Consider the following 23,789-nt stretch of genomic DNA (forward strand, 5'->3'; position numbering starts at 1 on the left):
AGAACTTGCATATCAGATAGAAAACAAGAATATCATCTTGATTCAATGCAAAGGCCCACCACCTATCAATTCGTAATACAAGATGTAAGTGACAATGGACTCGGAGAGCTAATACCGTATGGATATGACAAAAGATTGCACGTATTTACCGCCGGGCGAGCGGTAGCCGTCTCCGTGACAAAGGACAAAAAAGACCAAAAAAAACGACAAGGACGCGATTTGAACGCGCGACCCCGAAGGGATAAGATATCATCCAAGAGGGATTCACTGGGTGATTATTAGTATAATTGTGTGGATCAGGTGCCGAATAAAGGCTACATACAGTCTTACGTCTTAACCACTCGACCACCTTGCCTTTGGTGCGGTTATGATTATCAAGCTTTGCTTCAAGTAAAGATAAGATCATTACGTCTCAATACACAGGTTTGGTAAGTATGTCCTCCAAGGCTCCAATGTATATGTGGAGTACAAAAGAGGTTCATATCTTTTCTTTTCTTTTTCTTCGAGTTTTCTTCGAGGAACTGAGCCTAGCGGTCTGGCTGAGAGTCAATCCATAGGGTTAAGTAACTATGGAGGTGTCTTGTGCTTGAATTTCTGTACGCAAAATAGCCCTCTTAGCATAAGAAATCACTCTCTTTACGTTCTGCTCTCCCTCTCGGACTCATTCTTGAATTTAACCCCTTTATCGTCAATGTAGCCCCCATTCACAAAGTACATCAGCTCCTCAGGTAAACCTTCTAATAAGTGCGGTTGGAAATGCAGGTATCTTCTCGGTGTCTGGCTGATCTGTACGTAACCCATGCCGTTCAGCCAATCCACAAATGTGTTGGCTTTGTATGGCGCCCAGTATCCATTGTTGGTTGCATAAACAGTAATGAAATGGTCGCCTTCTTCTCTGGTAATGGTAATCGCAAGACGAGCGCCTGCATCGCTATCCAAAACATTTCGAGCCCAACAATTGGGATGTCTTTCGCCGGGTTGTTTGAGTTCTGCTCGAACCAGGAGACGGTGTTGTGGATATTTGTTAACGTTGATAGTAGCAATGATGTTCATCGGCAGGTATATATCGACTCTCAGGTTTTGCCTTCTGCATCCATTATAATAGCGACCGCCATTCAGCAATTGCATTCGTGTTTTGAATACGGGTTCAGATACGATATTTCGCATACTAGAGCCACCAGGCATACGTGATGGGCTTTGAACTAGACCATGCAACGGAGTATTATCTGCCTCGTTGAGTTGTTCTTCGGCCATCTCAAGGATGGCATCCGGGTCTTCGGCAAGCTGCATCTCTGCATCCAGTATCCGCCTAACTCTGACTTCCTTGGCGGCCTCAATGGTAGAGTTCTCTAGCGGACCTTCTGACGAGACTTGCATGAGAGCGTTCTCTACTTCACCGATATGTTCCTCAGGTACGTCAAAATAAGCATTCGGATCGTCAGTGTTTATTTCTTTTTCGAGTATGGACAGTCGTGTCTTCGAGTATGTCCTCTCTGGGAACCCATCCGCGTTGAGCTCAACAAGTAAACTCTTGACATGCTCAAGCTTGTCTCTTTCAAAAACGCCTCTTCTTTTGGTCAGGCTCGGAATGATAGTTTTCTTCTGGGAGCTTCCTGCTATATGTGCCGGTCGGTATGGAAGAAGTGTCATTAGCATTAGAAGAGCTTCAGCTAAGCTTGATCCTCTTTCTTGGAGGCGAACAATATCTTCATCCCTTTTAAATCCCTTTGTGTAGAGCCAGAACCGGATGCTGGAGCTCAGAGTATCAATCGTAGTAGCCGACCTTGTCTCAGGACTTACTAATCTTTCGTCAGAATATAGTCTGACTATCTCGGTAGTTTTCGTAGATTCAATCCCTAAAGCAAAGGTGAGACGATGTTAAGTCCCACACATGTGTAAGGCTTGTCCGCATCTTCTCCAAAAATCTGAGTTAAACTTGATGGAGGAAGGGATTGAAAAGCACGGCACATTGCTAATTCAAGAATATTCTGGCAAATCAGCTGCAGCTCAGGTAGGTCCATAGCGATATATGGTTCTGACCACAGCCGGATGAAATTAGCTGATCTGAATGGAGCCCCCATCCATATAATATAGTAGTGCAAGCTCTCGCGCTCGCAATCACGTATGCATCTTATGTGCTGACCTATTCGTTGGATAGGGTTGCTGGACTGGCCTACATAAGCCCGCCAGTAGGCACTGTTTCGATCATCTAGGACAAAGTCCAGATAGCCACTCTTTCGACGCCAGAGGGCTACTGGGTCTCAGAGTTGCTTCCTATGAATGGTAACCATCCTGATCTGGACTGTCAGAGCTACTTGCAAGATGAGTTCATACAGGAAGTCAATATTTACCTCTCAGTTGTTATAATATGTTCTTCCAACTTCACAATATCTGGAAAAATTCCATTTAGAAGTACATCGATAAGCTCTTCCTTCCCTACTGTACCGATAAAATGCTTGTATGGAATATGTCTCAAATTAACATCTGCTTGCTTCAACAGGTAGTCCATAATTGCGCTGATCGTTTGACGAAAAGTTGGAAACTTGATTGCTGGGGTGATGAGATAGGGACTCCTGGATCTCTTTTCGCGTTGAGTATAACAGAAGACGCTGATACCCTTACTAAATTATTCCCATTCGCTTCAGCGGCTTGTGATTGGGGCCTAGGTGAAATGTATCGAGAGGTAAAAGAAACTGTCTGTTGTTTGCTGGGTTGTTGACTTGGTCCTGAGCTCCCACGCTTCCGTGATGCAGATCCCGGTATCTCAAGATGAAAAATTTTTCTTTGGCTACATGAAGGTTCATGCCCCTTGCGATGACATAAATCACACACAGGACAGGATGGGCAGTCGTCAATGACGTGCCATATGCGCGACAGTATGAGCACGGGAGATAAGGATACCGTAGGGTACAATGGGCCCCCATGACACCGCATCTTTCACAGGCAGGTGGATCGGGGTTGTAAGACATGATGGATATTTGAAGCTTGATAGGAGAAAGAACTGGCTTTCAGTTGCCAGGGAGGTGGTCGCAGATGTCGCCATGTCCCATGAGGCATTCTCTGGTTGTGATGTTAAAGAAGAAGGGGAAAAAAGAAAAGAAAGAAAAAAAGAAAGAGACTGGCAAAAATGGGAGGAAAAGAAGAAGGGATGAGTTTGAGGTGCAGCTGGGTAAACAAGAGGGGGATTATATCTGGTCCTTGAGGGGCCGCCTACACGTAGGAAATGCAGCCGTAAACGGCCTCAGTAGGGGTCATTTTTAGCATCAGTTACACAATTCCTCATATTCTATTAATAAGAATCTCCCAAGTTCCAGCAGGAAGTGATATAACAATCATTATGACCGTGAACCGAATACGCCAATCAACTAGCACCGTAAACACACCGTACCCAGATCCGAAAGAGCAAGCATCACATCGTAGCATTCAAAACTCAGAGAAGGTCATCATCATTAGCAGCCGCGCTTTCTTCGATTGCCTTGAGCACCTCAGCCTCGGGGAAAGCAGGGCCTTGTCCGTCACACTGAGTTATGTTCTTCAGTCGTTCCGAGACATCTTTGATGTCTACTAAACCGCGCTTAAATAGCTCATGCCCTTGGATTAGGTCCCACGTAGCGCCGGCACCGAGCAATTTCTCCCCTGTCTTCGCGCAGGTGGACACTCGATGAAGACGGGATGGTTCGCCCTTTGGTACCAGCTCGGAGTAAAAATCCGTGGGTGTATATTTCAACGGCCCTGTCGTGGTTGGCTCGTCTGAATGGTTGTGTGTTCGGTCACCGGAGCCCGATGTTGCCCGCAGGATCTCATTCTCTGTTGTAAACCGGGCTAACTCCCGCTTCAAGCGTTCGTTATCTGCCACCAAGTTGGATGATGCTTGCTCCAGGTTGTTAACCTTTTCCTCTAACTCTCGCACATGTCGCTCCTTTCGTTCACGAAACGCTCGTTGACTACCGCGCCGAGAGAAGAACATTAGTCGGGCCGGTTACCCCTCACCGGGAAATTGGTCGCTTTCTTGCGACAAAAACTCCAAAAGAAGGTGTTGAACCTACGCTGCTCTGTTCTGTGCCTTGCGCTTCGATTGCGCTGGAGTCATGGAATCCTTTTCCTCGCTACTACTCCGACCAAATCCTGGTTCTCCATCTAACGACGTCGGCTCGGTCGGCTGGCCGAAAATGTCACTTCCAGAGGCGGAATGCTTCGAGAAGGACTCGGGTGGAGAGTGTGGCGGATGTCCGAACGATGCGGCGGGGTTCTGAAAGCGAAAGGAGGGGTCGAAGGACTGATAACTCTGTATCCCCTTGCCACGGTCAGTGAAACAGGACTCAGCTTTAGTCGATCAATAATAAGAGTGCGGACCAACGAGGCGAGAGTATCTTGGATGTCATCGGTCTGTGGGTTTCGATGTTGGTTGTCATCGTCGTTCTGACCGAGGGTCGGCGCCCCTTGCAGGTTGTAAAGAGGGAACGGTTGGGATTGGGGATTGGGATAGTATGGGTACTCCATCTCTTAGGTTGGTGGGCGATTTCTTGAACATACAGTAGGGGGATCTGAGAAGGAGCAAACGCCGCGATCGCAAAATAAGTTCGGGCCTAAAAAAACCGGGGGTGGGCATTGGCCTTCAATTTATCCGTGTATTTTTGACCCCCCTCGTATTACATGACCTCCATTTCCTTTGTTACAAGTACTAACGAGGTATTGATATACATACCTACAACTTCTACTTCAGTATTCCCTACTGGTGGTGTTGATCTCCATCCGACCCCATACGGACCTTCCACTTACATGTTCAAGGGTCAGAGCTGTGTTTTGTTAGGTCCAGTCTAGCCGCCAATCTCCGATGATGCCCAGATAAAAATAGCAATCCAGTTGAAACCCCATATCTTACCTACTGCTGGTAGGTGCTTACCTGCGATAGACTCTACTAGAAGTATATAAATCCTTGGTTTAATCATATTAAGTTCCCATTTTCCTACGTACCCGCTTAGGTCGACTCGAAACCAAGACAGGATCTGAAAGCTACAGGGTAAAGGAATCTCTCACTAGAGACATCTGGGTACGGAGTAGGATCATTCAGGAGCACCAAATAACTTGAATTATATGTCGAATACAAGACAGGCGCATTCGAAGAAACCCCAACCGTTCCTCCTTGACGACAACCGGCGCCGTTGGGTTTCAGGTGTCCAGCGTCCCCTTGCAGCCCGGTGACCTTCGAATGTTGTCCAGTCTTCTTCACATAACAAGAGAGGAGCGAGAGCAACAGAAAACATAAAATACCACAAAGGAAACAATCTCGCATGACGCAATACCTCCCCGGAAGCGACCCTAGCCATTTTCCGTCGCCAGTTACCGATCGTAGAGACGTGCTTTCTTAATGTCCAAATCATCGTGTGCAGTACTACCACCCGTGCCATCCAGTTCTCGTACTGCATGTTTAAGTCTTGAACCTTGACTCTTGGACATCAGAAAATAACCACCCCCACACCTCTTCACGTGTCATACCTTCATACTCATCGTCCCCAATGTTGCGTCAATAATCAAATAATAACAGTCTGGAGTGCTGGAATGTGCAAAACAGGAGATCAAAAGACAATTGCAGAGTAAGGGCAGGGAAAATGAAACAAAACAACGAATGATATGTCCGAAGGTCTTCAGTGGCAAACATCAACTGAAAGATACCCCTCGTTCTGCCGACAGACAGAAGAATTTCGTTTTGCATCTCCTTCGGTCTAACCCTCCCGGTCGGTTTCAAAGATGGCTTAGAGATCCTGCACAAACATGACAACCGAGGAGGGATGACGTAAAATAGCCACAGTAATTGCGTTTTGTTCTTTCTACCTAGGACTTCCCAGGTGCAAATCGATTGTAATGTTTCCGAGTACGCATTCGAGTGTTCGATCGCGGAAACCCAGGCACGATAGGGAAGACCAGATAAACCAATAGGCAGATCGGGCCAAAAACGCGGCAGATCGAGACGGCGGAAACCGGAAGACGATCGAAAACGGGATAACGGGCTAACAGAGAATGCAATGAAGTAAAATAAGAAAAAGAAAGAATGGAGACCCAAGGCGAAAGAAGTCGGAAGGTTTGCTGCAGGTGGCAGAAGGTTACCAGCATCACGATGCTCTTGGGTTCTTCAAATAATGGGACGTCAACATGCAGGAAGCAAAACTATCAAAGGAGAACAGCTGAGCTACCCTGCCATGTTGCATAATTAGTACCACTGAGCACCGTATCCATCGTCCCGCTTCGAGCGGCTACCGGTAGGTCCATAAGCACCTGAAGCAGCAACCTTGGAAGCAGAACGCAGCCTAACGCCGAAGACTATGAGATTAGTCAGATTCTAGGATTCAAGGCGACCTCTACGTGCGGGGTCAAGGCAAATCACCAAGCGCAGAGGAAAGGGGTTCCCTACACGGAACCTAGGTTTCAGATACTCACATCCTGTCACTCCCTCCCACAGCACGGTTGGTGTCGGGGGTGTTCTCGAGAGTTCCACGTTCGATGACCTTGCGGCGCTGGCTTGAGATAGCACCAGGCTTAGCAGCAGCACCGGGGGTGCCCATCGGCGCGGCAGCTGCCACGCCTTGACGGCGCTGCTGTTCCTCCGCTTCCTTGTCCTTCTTGTTGCTGGCATCCACAATCATCGCGGCATTCTTCTGGTACTTGTAGACGGTCCAGTCGAAAACGTAGTCATACTGGAAAGACTCGCGGACGAAAAGGTCACGGAAGATCTTGCGAAGGTACGAGTAATCAGGCTTGTCATCGAAACGCAGGGAACGGGTGTAGTTCAAGTAGATCGAGAATTCGTTGGGGAATCCACGGCAAAGGACCTCAGTGGGTGTGGTCATCTTCTTCTCCATGATGCGGTCATATTTCTGCTTCTTCGTGGCAGCCTTAAGTCCCTGCCAAGGGAGAGTACCACGGCAGAAGTAGAGCATGACGTATCCCAAAGACTCCATATCATCACGGCGAGACTGTTCAACACCCAAGTGAGTGTTGATACTGGCGTAACGGGCAGTTCCGGTAAGGTTCTTGTTTTCGCGGTAAGGAATGTGGAAGTGCGTCTTAGGGTCACGATATTTCTTGGCCAGACCGAAATCGATCACGTTGACCTGGTTTCCGCGCTTGCCAATGCCCATCAGGAAGTTGTCGGGCTTAATATCGCGGTGAATGAAAGACTTGGCATGGATGTACTCGATGCGGGAAATGAGTTGATCAGCCAGGAGAAGCACGGTTTTGAGCGAGAACTTGCGGTTGCAGAAGTTGAAAAGATCCTCCAGACTAGGACCCAAAAGGTCGATAACCATAGCATTATAGTCGCACTCAGTACCGAACCAACGGACGAAGGGAATGCCCACACCACCAGCAAGAGACTTGTAAACACGAGCCTCGTACTCAAGTTGGGGGTGCTTAGCCTTGACACTCTCGAGCTTGATGGCAATCTCCTCACCGGAGATGATATTGGTTCCTAGATTTCTGTCAGTCAATATTGACCAGCCCGATTGTTGCCATTCCAGGGAGATATAATACGCACCAAGATAGATATCACCGAAGCTACCGCTTCCAATCTTGCGGCCAATGCGGTATTTGTTACCGACACGCAAATCCTTAGAGCTTTTATTTAACTATGACCGCTCGACAGAAAGGCAATTGCAAAAGACTACGTACCATGGTCGTCATCTTGAGTAAAAGCACACACAGCTGACGGCTGTGGCTGCAAGATCACAAAGACTGTAGGCAGGTTTGTCAGTCACCGAATTGAAAGGTTGTTGGGTAGACCGAATTAGAAAGTGACCGAGGGTGTATTTAGATAGAATAGGCTGCAGGATGAAGACAGAATGAGGCTGGAGTAAGAGGGGAAGAGAAAGGTCACAATGAAGCAGGCTGCCTTCGGCGCGTAGTTACTTGGCACAGTGAATTTAGCCCACTGAGGCTACGAGTAGCTGGTAGCAGGGAATGCCTGGCAGTGAAACACCGAGGAACACAGGAAACAGAACAGGTGTGTAACGACCAGTCCGGACCAAAAATAACGAGAGTCTGACAAACCTTGTAGAAAGAGGCGGGTGAAAAGAGGTGAGATAGCGGTGATGTCGACCGTTGGGGCTCCGACCGACCGGAAAGGCAAAAAGGCGGAGAAAGAAAAAGGAGATGTGACTTGACAGGCCTTTTGAAAGAGGCTGACAAGGAAATCCGGGCTGGTGAAAAATCAACAAAAAGAGGAAAAGGGAAGAAAACTAGAAGAGTGGAAACAAATGGCAATAAATCAAGGACAAACGCCTTGATATCGGAAGGTGGGATGGAAGGAAAAGAAGGGGAGGAAGAGAGAGAAGGAGAAGAAGGGAAAGAGAGTTAGAGTGAGAGTGAGAGGGGGCGGGTAAAAGGCCGGTGATCAGTTTGGCTGTGGTTGGCGGTCGCAGCTTGTCACAGCGGTCTGCTGTAGGAAAGGTGTTACATTTCAATTACGACCTGGGGGGTTATCACCTTACCTTTGTGACTGGGTAATTTTGGTAATCTTGTTTTCAAAGTATTAGGCAGTGACCACGGTCTGGTCGGGCAAAGAAAACCATAGGGTAGAAAGAATTATTACAATTAGAAGAACAAATCGAAAAATTCTATATTTTCTATTTTTAAAAAAAAATCTGAGGATTTTTATTAGCATATCTTGGAACAGACGCTCAGTAAGTCGGTGAAGAAACTTGTCAGTAGGAGGGCGTAAATAATAATTTCTTTAACGTTTGTTTTCTTGAGAAGGCAAAAAAGAAAAGCAAAGGGAAAAATTGTCTCATATCTTAAACTTGTATTTTTTTTTGTACAATACCATGTTTCCTACTACTAAGGTATGTAACTACTACTACTATGTACCTCAGTAGGTATACCCCTAGTTTCCACTCTCATTTCTTATCTTTTTTTGCCTGCTTAGAGAGTACTTGATCACTTTCTTGAGAGCGACAGAAGCTATTCCACTTTAGGGTAAACATCCATCACGTCAGACGCTTACCTCGCTGATAAAAGACGGCGCTCAGGACCATCTCACTAATCCCAGTACATATAGGTCACGTAAATACAGTACAGGACATTTGATCAAACATAGCCTACCAATGCTTATATACTACGTAGGTGAGTGTCTTTTGAACGGTGTAACAACTGGCAAGAGTGGCCAAAAAGAAACGGAAAGGAAAAGTTACTTTAAAAAAAAAAAAAAAAAAAAGACTGTACAATATCTCGTGGCAAAAAAAGTCGGTGCACATTCCCATAGCCACATGGACGTTTGTATGTGGATTGAATTTCCTGTCGCCGCCGATTACCACAATTTAACATGTATCAGCCGAACCTTTTGACCGAGGTCCCCTGTTTGATTAATTGATCGTTCTATTCTATCTTACGTTTACCAGATTCGACCCTGATTGACTGCCTCACATGGGGCCTGAGGCAATTACCAGAATGGATCCATCCAATTGTCCATTGATTGATCTGGGGTCATCTGAGTCTGGGCAAAACCAGTAATGGATCCGCCGACGTACTCCGGACTCTGTCAGGTAATTACGGGTGATTACGGGGGCCCGATTTTGGGCAGAAACCGCCCCTAGTTCAAGATCTTTGACGCCGATGCCACAGGGATCGGTAATTATATACATCGGGTGACAGACGATCAGAATGTTGTTTCTGTCCGCAGTGGTATGATTTGATCTGCCTCATCCCAGTTCTAACTGACAACTACTGCACCGATGACCTCGCCAGATCATTCAATCGGGCTCACAGCCTCCCATTAATATTTCCAGTCATTCCTCCATACATATATATATATATACATAGCTACATCTCTTACTGTCAATGGTACTATAAATATGACGTTTATCACCAACTTCATGCTCATATTAGCCTACTGTGTACCTTGGAGCATCGATTTCCAGGACTTATGGCGTCTCATCGAGTTCTATGTACAATTCGGACCTCCCAGGAATCGGAGTAGTACTTGTATTAACCAGATGAGAATCTCTGGGGTGATCCAACTGGACATACTTATCTCAACTAAATCTACCCATACAATTACATTCAGCCATGAGGCTGAGACAGAGTCAGTGAATACGACAAGTCACGGTGGTTTGTGAAAGGCAAATAACTGATTTGGATCAGACAGAGACTTCGTGAAGTGAAAAGGTAAGTAATAGTACATTCCAAGGCTGGGTCAAAATGTGAAGGGGTATAAAAAAAGAAGTCGAAGAAGACTAAAATAACAAAAGGAAGAAGAAAAGAAGAACAAACATAGGAGAGCGAAAGAAGGAACATGAACAATATGGGAAATGAATCATAATTCCCTGACTTCATCACATACTGACTAAAATAGCCAGCTGATAGTCAGAGTAACAAAACGAATATAAAACAGACATAACGTATGCCTTTACATCGTCTAGATGACAAGTCAACAATTCATCAAAACATACACAGCGACAGGGCGTTTTGAGGACACAGGACGAGTGTGGCCCTGGCAAGCCTCGCGCCTCGCAGCAGGCTTTCCAATAGACTATAGATAAGTCATCCGTGTACTGCCGAGCTTCTTAAATCATGTTTGTTGTCGTAGGCCCTCCTTCTGTGTTCCGGGGCTTACTTTTCTCAGGAGAGCTTGCCCTGGTGTCATCGTCATCCAAGCGCCGCCTCCATTCCGCAAGGCTGTCACTGAGCCCTGTCTCTTTGGTGGGAGTCCGGTCAAAGTCAGACTGAGTGCTTAACCGATAATTGCGGTTAGTGCTCTCCCAGTGGCTACGCAAGGTCTCCAGCTCATTGGCTAGGGAGTCCAAAGCCATAGAACCGCGATTGTCAGGGAATGGATCCTCCTGTGACACAGCACTGTTGGCTCTCGATCTGCTTATGGTATTGCTTGAGGCATTGCTATAGGTACGCGAGATGCCGTTCATGTTTTGGCCATGTTGGGACTGACGACGGTAATGTCCAACCGACGCTTCCACTTGATCCAAAAGCATACTGACCTTCTGTTCAGCGTCTGAGGCGCGACCTTCGAGGAGAGCATTTTCGCGTTTAAGCTGATCCAGTTCGGCGCGGCTCTTTTCCGCAGAAGCTATCAGTTCTTGCTGAGAGCTTTCATATTCCGATCGGGCCTTTTCGTGATCAGCTTCGGCGGCAGAGAGATCCTCCTTCAGTTTGGCGATTTCGCTTTCGAGTTTTGCGATAGAGGACGAAGTGTCTTGCTGTAGATCGGTAAGAGACCTTTGAAGTTGAGCGCGTTCAGTCGCCCACTCGGTCTGCATCGGCGTTCGGTCAGAAGTTTGCGCTCTGTCATTCTGGGCTGCTTCCAGCTCTGATTGCATCTTCGCATTCTGGGATTTATAACGAGTAAGCTCATCCTTCATCCGCTTCAACATTTTTTCAGTTCCCTTAACATAATGAACAGCCGACTGGTAATCGTTTTCAAGTTGTTCTAGTTTCTCCTTATATGCACGGTCAGCTTCTTGCTCGCGAGTCTCGAATGACGCCTTCAATTCTTCATGGGCCTTTAGACTGGTCGAGAGTTGCTGCTCTAGCTCACGAAGTCGACTCTGCTCAGGTGTTCCAAACCGAGACCCAGGGGAATCCAGTTGAGGAGAACGCCTGCTATCAGAATAGTTGACCCCACGCTCGCCAAGAAGGTCTTTGAGAGCTGCGTGTTGAATAGCCAAGGCGCCAGACTCGCGTTGATGATTTTCAAGCTGGGCCTTCAGCTCCCTGTTCTCAGCGGCATGAGACTGGCCTTCTTTCATAGCTGCTTGGAGCTGCCTTCGTAGCTGTAAACCTTCTCTACTGGCCTGCTCCTGGTATGCTTCTAAACCTGCAATCCTCTCTTCTGCACGGCGGAGCTTGTCTGCTGCCTCATCTGCAGCCGTTTGGCTAGCTTTTGCCAACCTATTTGCCCTTTCCACCTGTACCTCCAAGGCAGCTACCCGCTGGTCTGCGAGCGACCGTATGGATGAATCAGAATCAAAGGATGATGCGCGGTCAAGTCCTGTCAAGAATGCATTCTTATGCGTCTCGGCTTCCCTGGCATTGCTTTCGGCGAGTTCTTCGGCGTCGTGAAGACGGCGGACAACATTCTCAAGCTCTGCATTCTGTTCCTCGTGCTCGGATCTGAGCTGCAGCAACTTTTTCTCCAACCCCTCCCGACGTTCGCGCTCCTCTTCCAATTGTTTCTCGAGAAGGGCTGCTTTGCCAGAAGACGCAGATACGGCCTCTCGGAGCACGCCCAGATTCGTACCAAAGTCTTTGAGATGAATTGAAGAGTCCTCAACCTTTTTCATTAGCTCCTCCTTGTCCAAGGTCAACTGTTTTGTTGCAGATTCTGCTTCAGCTCGTAGCAAAGCCTCCTCCCTCATGGAGGCTTCCAGCTGGTGTAATTCTGCACGCAGACTTTCGGCCTCTAAAGCATTGTTTTGCATCTCGAGTTCAGCTAGACGTCTCCTGGTAGCTTCACATGTCTCTTCAGCGAGCTCTCTACCCCGCTTTTCTTGTTCAAGCTCACTTGTAACCGTATCCAGTTTTGACTTGAGCTCATTCTGAGATGCAAGGGCTAGAGCCAATCTTCTGCTGATATCAGTACCTCTCTCCGTCATCACTTCCTCAGGATCCTGAGAACGCCCGTCAGGCTGTGGAGTTCCTCTTTGACTACCACCATGAGCGGCAAGCTTAGCACGAGCATAAGCCGCTTCATTGACGGCCACATCTCTTTGGTGCTCAACCTCAGCGACCCGCTTGGAAGCTATAGCAGCTTGTCGATCTACAGTTGCCTGCATCTTTGCGAGTTCCGCCCTCATTGCGAGGAATGCCTCAATCAAGGGGCGGTCTTCGTCAGCGAACGCATCACCCGCACGCTCGTCTAAAGTTGGGCTACTTGAAGGATTCGGCGTGTAACCAGCCTTCTTGGCCAATGCAAGCTCGGAAGCATACCATGCATTGCGGCTTTTTACGGCCTCCAGCTCCTTAATTAGAGCTTCTTGATGAGCAGTCAACCTTGGTGACCGGGGTTCATCACCTAGAGTCTTCGAATTCCGATAACCTCGAGAGTCTACCGAGCCATCAATACTAGCGTTTCGACCCAAAACAGATTCATCGGCACTATCCATAGAGCTGCGCTGTCGGTGTTGGCGAAGCGACCGTTGCCTGGCCGGTGCACTAATAAGGGGGGCTGCCTCGCCAGCCTCCATAGCCCGGGCAGACATTCGTGATTGCTGATTAGGTGTGCGACGGTCTCCCGATCCAGCTCCAGAATCATGAACAGGTCTAGCCTCTTTCGGGGATTCTTTGGCAATTGGAGACTCCCTATCCCCGTCAGCTGCCATCGCTCGAACGGTATCCACTGGTGGACCGCCATACGACCGGTCCGTTTTTGTGGGGGTTTTGCTTCGTGGGTTCATAACGTTTTGGGGGGTGCTCCCTCGAGGGCCAGGGGTGGGAGCTTGGCCTGGTGGAGGAGGTCCTGAAGGAGCCTGGGCTATAGAGGCCCTCGGGAGTCGAGACCCGGGCCCTGAGGTAGGACCAACGTCTGCCGGTCTGCCGGTCGGACTCATCATGCTTTCCCGCGAGGCACCTGGTCGTCGTGGATCTGGTGGTTGGTTATGCGCTTCGCGAGATGTGCGGCCCGCCTGAGGGCTTTGTCTGTCTGCACTGCCTTTTCTCATACCGGGAGGGGGCGCTCTATCTCCATTTGGCGCCTCAGTTGGATAGCGAATCTTCGATGTGTCGAGGACGTATACCATACTGAGTTCCACGGGATCCCTTGGTGCAGAGCTTGGTTCACCCGCCATCACGATGATATGCTTTCCGAAAGCCGTCATACTGTGCCCAGATCTCGGTGATGGGGCGGGTCCCATGTTTTGGAAGGAATACCACCTTCGGGTCGTGATACGAAATGCTGCCAGATCCCCAAGGTCGATTCCCTCATCTGTGCGGCCGCCAAATATGTACATGACATCGTTCACAAGGGCTGCTGCATGCCCTTCTCGAGGCGTAGGGATAAACCCAACGCAATCGAGTTGAGTCCATTGGTTAGCGCGAGGATCATAGGTCCAAACGTCGTTGAACCACTGTAAGCCGTTCGTTCCTCCGAACCTAGGTGAGGGTGAGTAAACTATACGATAATAGGCAAGCGAAAGTTTTAGATGCAAGACTTACAAATACAACCGGTCATTGAAGCTTACAATTGTATGGTTCGTTCTGGCCGGGGGAATCTGGCCCGGAGGTGGACCACCGTCGTGACTGCTTCGGATTAGAAACTCCCACTTGTTTGCCGGGTTCTGCAATTGATTAAGGTCAAATGCGACAAGGTCGTTGAAGAAGTAACCTTCAACCTGTCCACCAAAGACGTAAATCTTGGAGCCAAGGATATTCAAGGTGTGTCCATAACGCCCAGCGGGCCGGGGCCCAGGAGGTATGGCGCGCGACCATTGCCGGGAGGCTGAGAGACATATGTTAGGGCACATTTTATCCAGCACGGGTTATAACCTCAGCACGTACAAGTGTTCAGTAAATAAAGTGTGTCGTCCAGTGTGTCGGCCTCGTCCACCTTTGTATCGCCGCCAAAAACAATGAAGGCATTGCCAACCAGTAAACTCGCATGACCGACTCTGGGACCGGGCCCCTCCGACACAGTGGCAATTGGAAAGCATGGGAGATTTCCGCCGCTGCTGTCAATCATCCAGAGATCTCCTTTGACAGTTGATCCGTCTATCAATCCACCCATCATATATATAGCTCCTTCCTTCGAAGCAACGGAATTTATAGCTGCGCCATAACGGGGAAAGGGATTCGTCTGTGGCGCGGAGAAATTTAACCGACGCTGTGACCATGGGTACAGTGAGGCACCGGGGCTCGTATTTGGAGCATTGCTGTTCATCGATTGTTGCGGTGGCCGTTGAACCTGTATATGATTAGCTGTGCTGCATGGGGTCGAGGCATTGTCTGGCGACCAGCGGAAGGTATTTAACAAGAGGTAAAGGGAGCGTGGAGTACCAACCTGCGACTCAGATTCGGCTCTTTGTCGCACCCGCTGCTGTTCCGGGCTGTTGATACTGCTCACCGAATTCAAAGAATTATTATAGCTGCTGCTAGGCGTCGGCGTCTGCGAATTGCTTCCCTCCCGCTCTTTTACTCCATTGGGCGCCGCCGGTGCATTTGTTGACGCTCCCTCGGAGGTATGGAGGTTTCTGTTCGCTGGAGGAAGGGTGGTATTTTGTTGATTCTTTTTTGATTTAAACAAGAATGCCATCGTGACAATTGAATCGTAAACGGTCGTTCAGAGTACAGGGTTGTAGATTAACGGTAACCGGGAAAGGCAGAATCCAATTCGCGCTGAAAGCCAAATTAAGGCCGCTTTGTCACAAGGAGTCGAACAATTCTCAGTAATACAATGGCAGAATCAAATTAAATCGGCCAAAAGCAATCAGCAGAAGGGGAAAAAGAAAGAAAAGAAAGGCAAGGAAAACAACGAGGGCACCAGGCTGTAGAAGGTCTCAAGAGAGCGAACAACGGAACCCAGCCGGAATTCGATCAGGTCTGGATACGTGCCTTCCCAATGTTGACGAGCGGTGGTCCGAGTGTTAAGAGGAACAATGGAACAGTCCCATCCAAGCTACGGAAAACCCTTAGAAGTCGCTCAGCGTCTTGAAGCAGAGGGCGACAATGTTCCTTCTATTCCCAAAGCGAATCCTCGATTGCGACTCCGGGGGAGCATGAGTGACTTATACAGGGGACAGGGTAAACAAGGGCGGGACAAGTGGAAGGAAACGAAAAGCCCTCAAGAAGGAAAAGAAAAGGAGAAAGACAAGGGGAAAATAAAGACGCGAGTATGGGAGGGAAACGGGCCCTGGGACATGGATATTGGAGAAGAAGAAAGAGGGAGAGTGAGAGAGAGGAATAATGCGAGGCCCCGGCGTTTCAAAGTTCCCTAACTAACCAGCATTAATTAGATAATTATTTTGAATTTCTTTTAAGAAATGTTGTTGATCCAAACGGTACAGTCGTTCGAGTTCCTAGTTAGGGGTCACCGCCTTTGGAGTAAGGTAATACTGTTTGTTACAGTTAAAGATGGTCAGCAGAGATCTGATACATAATTAGACTAACCACTAGTTCAAGGTCGGTCACATTCTCATGCATAATTTTCTAAACCAGTGATGAGGAATTTGGATGCATCACTGAATAGCTTTCAAGAGTTTCTGGAGTTCAAATCTCCAAGTCAGTCGATTGCTAGGTATGTACTATCCATATATGGGTCACTACGTACTCGGGTGTATTCTATCTACGTAACTGCCGGAGTATGGGGTTTTGAACTGATATTAATTCAGGTGTCAAACCCACAATACAAAATCCTAATGAGCATGTGCAGACTAATAAGAATAACCTTGGCACTATCAAAGTGGTCCCCGTACTCTACCTTCTTATTTTTCTTCCTTCTTTTATACTCGTCTTTTCCTCTTATCCAGGTCGTGATGGTCATGATCCGCAGTGGTTATATTTATATCCCACTCCGCTGATAGTACTAGTGATCGGTAAATGCATCGTTCCGAGGTAGCCAGTATATAAGTCCCGTGGTTTCAAGATTGAGGTCGTATAATTACGATGATCTCTGTTTATTTCCAATTTGATTCATGTAGAGTTCCCATTGGTTGTGCGCTTCGTGTACCTTACAGGTAACAGTATGTATGATCTATGCAGGAACGAAACATCTGTACATCGTCATCAACGTCTTCGTGATGCGGACAGATTTTCCAGCCATCATGGACTACTAGTATGCTTAGAATAATTGCTGGCTCTCTTGTCATATTCTATTGATTGAAGTGTCGACACATGAGGCTGATCGCCTCTCAGCCCCTCTTATTACCTCTTGTGATTTTGATTTTTTCTTTTCTTTTCTTTTCTTTGTCTTTCTTCTTTTTGGCTGAATGATGCGATGATGAACGGTGCCAAAAGGAATGGTGATGGCCGGTTGGGTACTGACCAATGGATCCTGCTTGCCCCTAAACTTAGAAATTATCCACGACTAAGTCAGGGACGGTGCCAGAAAAGGGCGGAGCCAGGGGCTAAAAGAGCCGACAAACCTTCTCAAAAGGGGGGCTGGTTAGGTAGGTTCGATCCAGAAGTTCTTTTGGTCAAGCTCAAAGTGAACTAAAACTGGGTGGAGGGGAAACGTTTAAATCATCGACCTATCAGAACCTTGGAGATTCGCTTAGCTGGTGAGGTAGGGATTCACTGGCTCGTGCCGTGGTCCAATTCTAACCCGCCTCATCGCTAATCCCAATGGAACTCCATCCCTTTTTTTTTTTTTTTTTTTTTACTGGCTATCCTGAAGCTCCATTTCAGGTACGGTTCCACATACAGTGCAGCTGACTGGAATGAACATTTTCTTGTGTCAGGTTTTGTTCTTTATCTCTGGCCTCATTAAAATGGACTCGTCGTATTAGTGAATATCCCCTACATATTACGGGTTGGCTGGTCACTTTGACGAGTACCAGGGATTCGTGGGAATGTGATCATGCATCGTCGATCCGACGGAAGAATAACCTCCTTATGTTGACAACTTGACAGCATATTTACTACCAAGGTATACCTACCTGCCTTGAGCAGACCTCAAGTCAGATTAAGTTACTGTTGTTTAATACCTTAATCTCTCATGGCCCTGGCAACGCATTTACCCGTACCTTAATATCCGTAGGGTTTGAATAGCATGAGTATTCCGAACTGAATCTGGTAGGGATATGTTTGTTTGTTTGGATGTACTTAGTGTACATATACAGGGATTTCTGGATGCTGATCTACTCCTGTATGGTCAAAGTATTTGTAGATAGTGAGTTCTCCTACATGATGATACCTCGCACATTGTCCTATCTTTTCTTTTCTTTGCTTTTTTCGCCCCTTGGATGAGTGGGATCTCAACGAACTAAAATCGAGCTGGGAGACCCTGTAAACATGGATCCAGGTGGTATTTGTAGACCAAGTATGGTATGAAGTTTAACTCAGTAGCATATCAGGATTGTCAACAATGCCAAGACAACAAAATACTCTTAACTGTTGTACCTGCTTAGAATTATTATATATTACACGCACGTGGTACCTACTCCCCTCGTACGTACTGTACTATGGAACTGTGCTGCAGGGTCTCAATAGTTTACTAAGTATAGTTAGTTAGGCTGCCATTGATTATACATCCTCCCACCTAGCAACTCTATATGAGATGTTTATAGAGGCAGCGACATAAATATATGTTGAATACTCTGTCTTCGTACAAGGAAGTAAGGTGAAATCAAAAGAACGTACGCCCCTGTACCAACAACTGTGAGATCAATGATTTGTATGTAATAAAGATACTCTGATGTAACTCTATGGGGAAAGCGGCCGGAGCGATAGATATTCCGATCGTTCTGTGCCAAGACATTGCGGCTAAAGCTCATGAACCTCACTGTTCCCAGAAAAGATAACGACAACCCATAAATTCTGAAGCTGTGGGCTTGGGAGAGAGAGTCTGTCATTTTTGGCATCAAGGAGCAGAAGAGACACCTTTTTTTCTCTGTTCCTTTCGCCGAGGAGGCAGTCCCAAATCTCTCGCAGCATTAAGCGTCGGGTTTACTGACCGCGGAAGGCTACAGATTAGGGACGATATTCCGTTGCTCTTTGTGCACGCACCGTGGCATGATAATTGATAAGGTGAGAGCATACATGTGCATCTGCCCCACAATCAGATACATCGAATAGCTATAATATATCACATTCAAAACTTAATTGTCAACGAACCACTTCTAAATCTCCGCTCTTTCCAGACTTTGACCATCCGAGGAGCTAGCACGCCTTCACGTCCCTGCTTGCACACGATGATACCTGCATAATGAAGGATCCCAATTTGATTATGGAACAGAAAGCCACTATGGAGCCCCAAGAAACCAGCGGTCATGCTGAACCCCGAAAGAACACCACCAAATCCGTCCGCGTGGCCTTCGGTCCGGACCTGGAAACGCATATCCCTCCTCGCGATAAGTCACCCGCGCCTGGGCCAGGACACCACAGATCGTTTACTACCGTGGAGCGGAGACACCCCCCTGTAACCACCCCTGACAGACCGACGAGTTCCTCGGCAGGTGAAGGCCCAGCCGTCATTGATGATAACCCTCGGTTAACATCTGATCGGGCATCGGATTCAGCACGGCCGTCGACATTGAAGCGGGCTAAAAGCGACTATGGACCAAGACTGGGGTTTGACAAGTCTCCTGGAGAGGATGAAGAGGACTTTGCCATGCGCCATGGATGGCAGGAAGAGTACACTTCGAGCGAATACCTTAAAATCTTACACTCGGTAAGCAGAACGGCGATACGCTGCCTTAACAGAGTATCCTCTGATGATCCTAGAATTTTTACATGTATTTCACGGAAAAACGCCATGAGACAAACGGCATGCCGAGAGATCCCGTGGGAAGCTGGCCCAGCCAGGACTGGCGTATGAAGGACCGTTTGAAAACCGTTTCTGCGGCCTTGGCTATATGCTTGAACATCGGTGTTGATCCCCCGGATGTGGTCAAGACGAACCCTACGGCTAAGCTCGAATGTTGGGTTGACCCAACATCGACTACTGGGGGCGGGCAGACCAAGATCATGGAGCAGATTGGAAAAAAGCTACAGGAACAATATGAAACACTTAGCCTAAGAACTAGGTACAAGCAGTATCTCGACCCATCTGTTGATGAGACGAAAAAGTTTTGCATATCTCTACGTCGTAACGCCAAAGACGAGAGAGTTCTTTTCCATTATAACGGCCATGGTGTCCCTTTACCCACCCAGTCTGGTGAAATATGGGTCTTCAACAAAAATTATACTCAGTACATCCCGGTGTCCTTGTATGATTTGCAGTCCTGGCTTGCAGGCCCCAGCCTTTTCGTTTTTGACGTATCACATGCTGGGAATATTGTCCAGAATTTTCACACCTTTGTCGAGAAACATGAAAAAGAGAATATCGAAGCAAAGAAGCGGGACCCTAATGTGATCACCCAAAACTATGGGGATTGCATAATCCTCGCCGCGTGCCAGAAGAGCGAGTCGCTTCCAACCAACCCTGACCTCCCCGCAGATCTTTTCACTTGTTGTTTGACGACGCCCATCGAGATCGCTCTGAGATACTTCATCCTCCAGAATCCTCTGCAGAGTAACATCTCCATTGATGATTTCCGAGTCCCGGGTCGTTTGCAGGACCGCAGGAGCCCCCTTGGAGAACTAAACTGGATTTTCACTGCTATTACGGACACGATCGCGTGGAATACCTTGCCCCGAGCTCTCTTTAAGAAGCTCTTCCGTCAAGATTTAATGGTAGCGGCCCTTTTTAGAAATTTCCTCCTTAGCGAACGGATCATGCGCACATACAAGTGCCATCCAATATCGTCACCTGAACTGCCAGAGACACACCATCATCCTCTGTGGAAAAGCTGGGATCTAGCCGTTGAAATGGTTTTGGCTCAGCTTCCTGCGCTCATTGATCATGAAGAAGGTCGTAGACAATATGAATACCAACACTCTACCTTTTTCGCTGAGCAGCTTACTGCTTTTGAGGTGTACTTGTCATCTGGACCCACAGAGAAAACCCCGCCGGATCAGCTACCTATTGTCCTGCAAGTCCTTTTGAGTCAGGCTCACCGATTGAGGGCCCTGATTTTACTCAGTAAGTTCCTGGACTTGGGACCCTGGGCCGTCCATCTGGCTTTGAGCATAGGTATCTTCCCTTACGTCGTCAAGCTCCTACAGTCGGCAGCTCAGGAGCTGAAGCCTGTTATGGTTTTCATATGGGCAAGAATCATGGCGGTGGACCATACAGTCCAGAATGATCTGCTGAAGGACAACGGAATCCACTACTTCATTTCTATTCTCAACCCGTCATCACCCATACCCGTCGGAAACGCTAGCGAACATCGGGCCATGTGTGCATTCATTGTGTCGATATTTTGCAAAAATTATCCCCAAGGCCAGAATGTGTGTCTCTCAGCAGAACTCTTTGACTCTTGCTTGAGGCATCTGATGGATGTTGAGAATCCTTTACTGCGCCAATGGTCATGTCTTTGCATTAGCATGCTTTGGTCTGATTTCCCTGAGGCAAAGTGGATGGGGATTCGATGCGCGGCACCTGCAAGACTCTGCGAGCTCAATTTTGATCCTGTCCCGGAGGTCCGAGCCGCAATGTTACATGCCGTGACGACATTCTTGGGTATTCCCGATTTGACAGATCAAGTGGCACAGATCGAAGAATCCTTAGCCATGGCCGTGTTACCAATGGCATCCGATGGTAGTGTACTTGTTCGAAAAGAACTTCTGGTATTCTTCTCGACTTTCGTGAGACGCTATCAAAACAAGTTCCTAGTTGCCGCATATGACGAGCTTCAGGATGAGAAGCAGAGCCTTCTCTCCAAAGTCGAGCAAGCGACACCTAGAGGTCATTCCTTTGAGGATGCACCGAATGGCTCCGCAAATGGCTCGCTTTCGAGCTACAAGACACAGAAGCTCTCTCGTAATTCTACTTTTGGCACTATTTGGAAACAGCTCCTTATCCTGTCTGTTGACCCACATCCTGACATCGCACAGGATGCAGCTACAATTGTTGATTACATTCATTTGTCCCTTGTGCAATCCCCCATGGCATCGCTAACTGAAAAAATTCGTCAAGAAATAATGGACCTCTCAAACAGCTTGTCACAGAAGACGCAGATCCGGGAAAGACTAGAGTCGAAGAAGACTGCACCACCGCCGGCTCCTCCGTCGGTTGCTCCACCAAAACAGGAAGGCTATCTTTCTCTGAGTTTAAAGCGGACTGCTAGTGTCGCGGCGTCCCTAAAAAACCTTGCCTTTGGAGGTTCATTAACAGAGCCGCAATCGCCGCAACTTTCAGCCTCTGATAAGAGTCGCATGCCCATGACGCCACGAGGACGAGCCCCTCCGGAATGGACCCGGCCCCCCGAAGTGAACGACCAAGTTGCCCCTGCGACAGCCTACCACCAAGCTCCAACCCCAACATCCCGCGGCTTCGAACCCAAGGCATCATCAACCCCCCCGACCGTCCCCTTGATGAGCAGGTTCCTAGACTGGTCCACAGAGGTAATCCCTGAATCTCTCGCTTTAATATGCAAGCAATACAACAAAGATTATAAACAGTTTCTCACCCATATTCAGTATTTCCGGGAGCCCCAGATGAAACCCAATGAGCCCGATGAACCCGGTAGCGCGGACTACAACGAACGCCTTTGGAGAAGAAGCCGTAACGAAAGGATCATCACAGAGACGCAGCCCCTCAAGAGTAAAGCTGGCAGCAGCCGATGGGATACTTCAATAGCCCTACTCTCTAACAGCAGCCAGCCCATGAAGATGTGCTTTCACCAGTTCGAGGATCATATCGCCGTTGCGGATGACAAAGATACTATTGCGTAAGTCCGGTGAGCTTCATGTTGTGACTCATGCTGACATTCTCTTCTTTTCCCATTCAGGATCTGGGACTGGCAAAGCCACAAACGTCTCAATCGGTTTTCTAACGGAAATCCACCAGGGTCAAAGATCAACGAAGTCCGTTACATTAACGAAGATGATCAAGCACTTTTATTGACAGGTTCTTCTGATGGAGTTTTGAAGATTTTCAGGAATTACGAGTCCTCACGGGATGTCGAGATCGTGACGGCTTTTAGAGCTCTGCCAGAGCTTATTCCTAGTAACCGAAACGCTGGGCTTGTTCTCGACTGGCAACAGGGCCAGGGTAAGGCGCTAGTCGCAGGAGATGTGAAAGTCATACGAGTATGGAATGCTGCAACTGAAGTTTGCACCAATGTACGTCATCGATTCAGACACTGGCCGTGGAGGAAATGCTGACCTTACATGTTCTAGGACATCCCTGCTCGCTCAGGATCGTGCATCACTTCCCTAACTTCCGATCAAGTTGCGGGTAACATCTTCGTAGCTGGATTCGGTGATGGGGCAGTCAGAGTATTCGATCAACGCATCAAGCCCACGACTTCCATGGTCAAAGTATGGCGCGAGCACAAACAGTGGATTACCAATGTCCACATGCAACGGGGTGGCCTAAGAGAGCTGGTGTCTGGTAGTCGGAACGGTGAGATTCGACTTTGGGATCTTCGGATGGATAATCCAATTTCGACGCTGTACGCCACTAAAGATACCTTGCGAACGTTGAGCGTTCATGAACACGCTCCAGTATTCATGGTGTATGTGATATACTAACTTACCATTTGAGTTGGTGGGCTTGGCTAACTTGGAACGTTTGCAGCGGCACCAACCGCCATGAAGTCAAGACATTCAACGTTGACGGCACCTTTCTGTCGACGTTCGAGCCTTACTCGAGTTTCCTCCATCACAACCGCTCTTCTCCGATCGCAAGCACCGCATTCCATCCTCACCGCACGGTTCTCGCCTGTGCTGCTCTTAATGATAATCATATCAATCTGGTTTCCTGCTAGGTCTGACCAGGCTTATTCCTACAACTAATCATGTTTCATTTCCTGTTGGTCTATATCTTAACCCTTTTTTAATCTGCTATATCTCAACAGACATACTATACAGCAGAGATGGCGCTTTCGGTCACGATGGATTCACTTCCGGATATCTTTCTTCTTCCTTTCGACATGGTTGTCTGATGACCCTTTTGATTTATGGCGTAAGACGGAAGTTTACAGCAACTTAGCAACCTGGCGCCATGGTTTATGTTTTCCGTTTTCCTGTTTCAATCCTTTTGTCACCTTGTTTGCCTTCTTGTCTCTAATTCGATCTGCTATGATCGCATG

General features: G+C 47.8%; 6 protein-coding genes and 1 non-coding gene across 7 annotated transcripts; 2 read left to right on the forward strand and 5 right to left on the reverse strand.

The window, feature by feature from the left end:
• Positions 1-204: 204 nt before the first annotated feature.
• AO090026t00010 lies at positions 205-355 on the reverse strand. Its single transcript has one exon. It is a non-coding gene; the product is annotated as a tRNA-Tyr (tRNA).
• A 172-nt stretch (positions 356-527) lies between these two features.
• AO090026000597 (uncharacterized protein) lies at positions 528-1,377 on the reverse strand (the record flags this gene model as incomplete). The annotated part of the gene is made up of 2 exons (XM_023236000.1): positions 528-567; positions 641-1,377. The coding sequence occupies 2 exons, from the start codon at positions 1,375-1,377 to the stop codon at positions 528-530; spliced, it is 777 nt and encodes a 258-aa protein (XP_023091091.1).
• A 2,053-nt stretch (positions 1,378-3,430) lies between these two features.
• Positions 3,431-3,967, reverse strand: rsmA (putative bZIP transcription factor (Fcr3); the record flags this gene model as incomplete). Its single annotated transcript, XM_001821972.3, has 1 exon — positions 3,431-3,967. One exon carries the CDS (start codon positions 3,965-3,967, stop codon positions 3,431-3,433), a length of 537 nt encoding a protein of 178 aa, XP_001822024.3.
• A 2,338-nt stretch (positions 3,968-6,305) lies between these two features.
• On the reverse strand, positions 6,306-7,677 carry AO090026000593 (casein kinase 1 family protein; the record flags this gene model as incomplete). Its single annotated transcript, XM_023236001.1, has 3 exons — positions 6,306-6,318; positions 6,436-7,604; positions 7,666-7,677. The coding sequence occupies 3 exons, from the start codon at positions 7,675-7,677 to the stop codon at positions 6,306-6,308; spliced, it is 1,194 nt and encodes a 397-aa protein (XP_023091090.1).
• A 2,876-nt stretch (positions 7,678-10,553) lies between these two features.
• AO090026000592 (putative cell polarity protein (Tea1)) lies at positions 10,554-15,247 on the reverse strand (the record flags this gene model as incomplete). Its single annotated transcript, XM_023236002.1, has 3 exons — positions 10,554-14,091; positions 14,155-14,437; positions 14,497-15,247. 3 exons carry the CDS (start codon positions 15,245-15,247, stop codon positions 10,554-10,556), a joined length of 4,572 nt encoding a protein of 1,523 aa, XP_023091089.1.
• A 343-nt stretch (positions 15,248-15,590) lies between these two features.
• AO090026000591 (uncharacterized protein) lies at positions 15,591-16,152 on the forward strand (the record flags this gene model as incomplete). Its single annotated transcript, XM_023236004.1, has 2 exons — positions 15,591-15,881; positions 16,108-16,152. 2 exons carry the CDS (start codon positions 15,591-15,593, stop codon positions 16,150-16,152), a joined length of 336 nt encoding a protein of 111 aa, XP_023091088.1.
• Positions 16,153-18,895: 2,743 nt separating this feature from the next.
• AO090026000590 (ubiquitin-binding TORC1 subunit KOG1) lies at positions 18,896-23,465 on the forward strand (the record flags this gene model as incomplete). The annotated part of the gene is made up of 6 exons (XM_001821968.3): positions 18,896-19,321; positions 19,375-22,098; positions 22,174-22,424; positions 22,485-22,818; positions 22,876-23,213; positions 23,276-23,465. 6 exons carry the CDS (start codon positions 18,896-18,898, stop codon positions 23,463-23,465), a joined length of 4,263 nt encoding a protein of 1,420 aa, XP_001822020.3.
• Between the last annotated feature and the right edge of the window lie 324 nt (positions 23,466-23,789).

Source organism: Aspergillus oryzae, chromosome 3 (genome assembly GCF_000184455.2).
Source record: "Aspergillus oryzae RIB40 DNA, chromosome 3".
NCBI lineage: Eukaryota > Fungi > Ascomycota > Eurotiomycetes > Eurotiales > Aspergillaceae > Aspergillus > Aspergillus oryzae.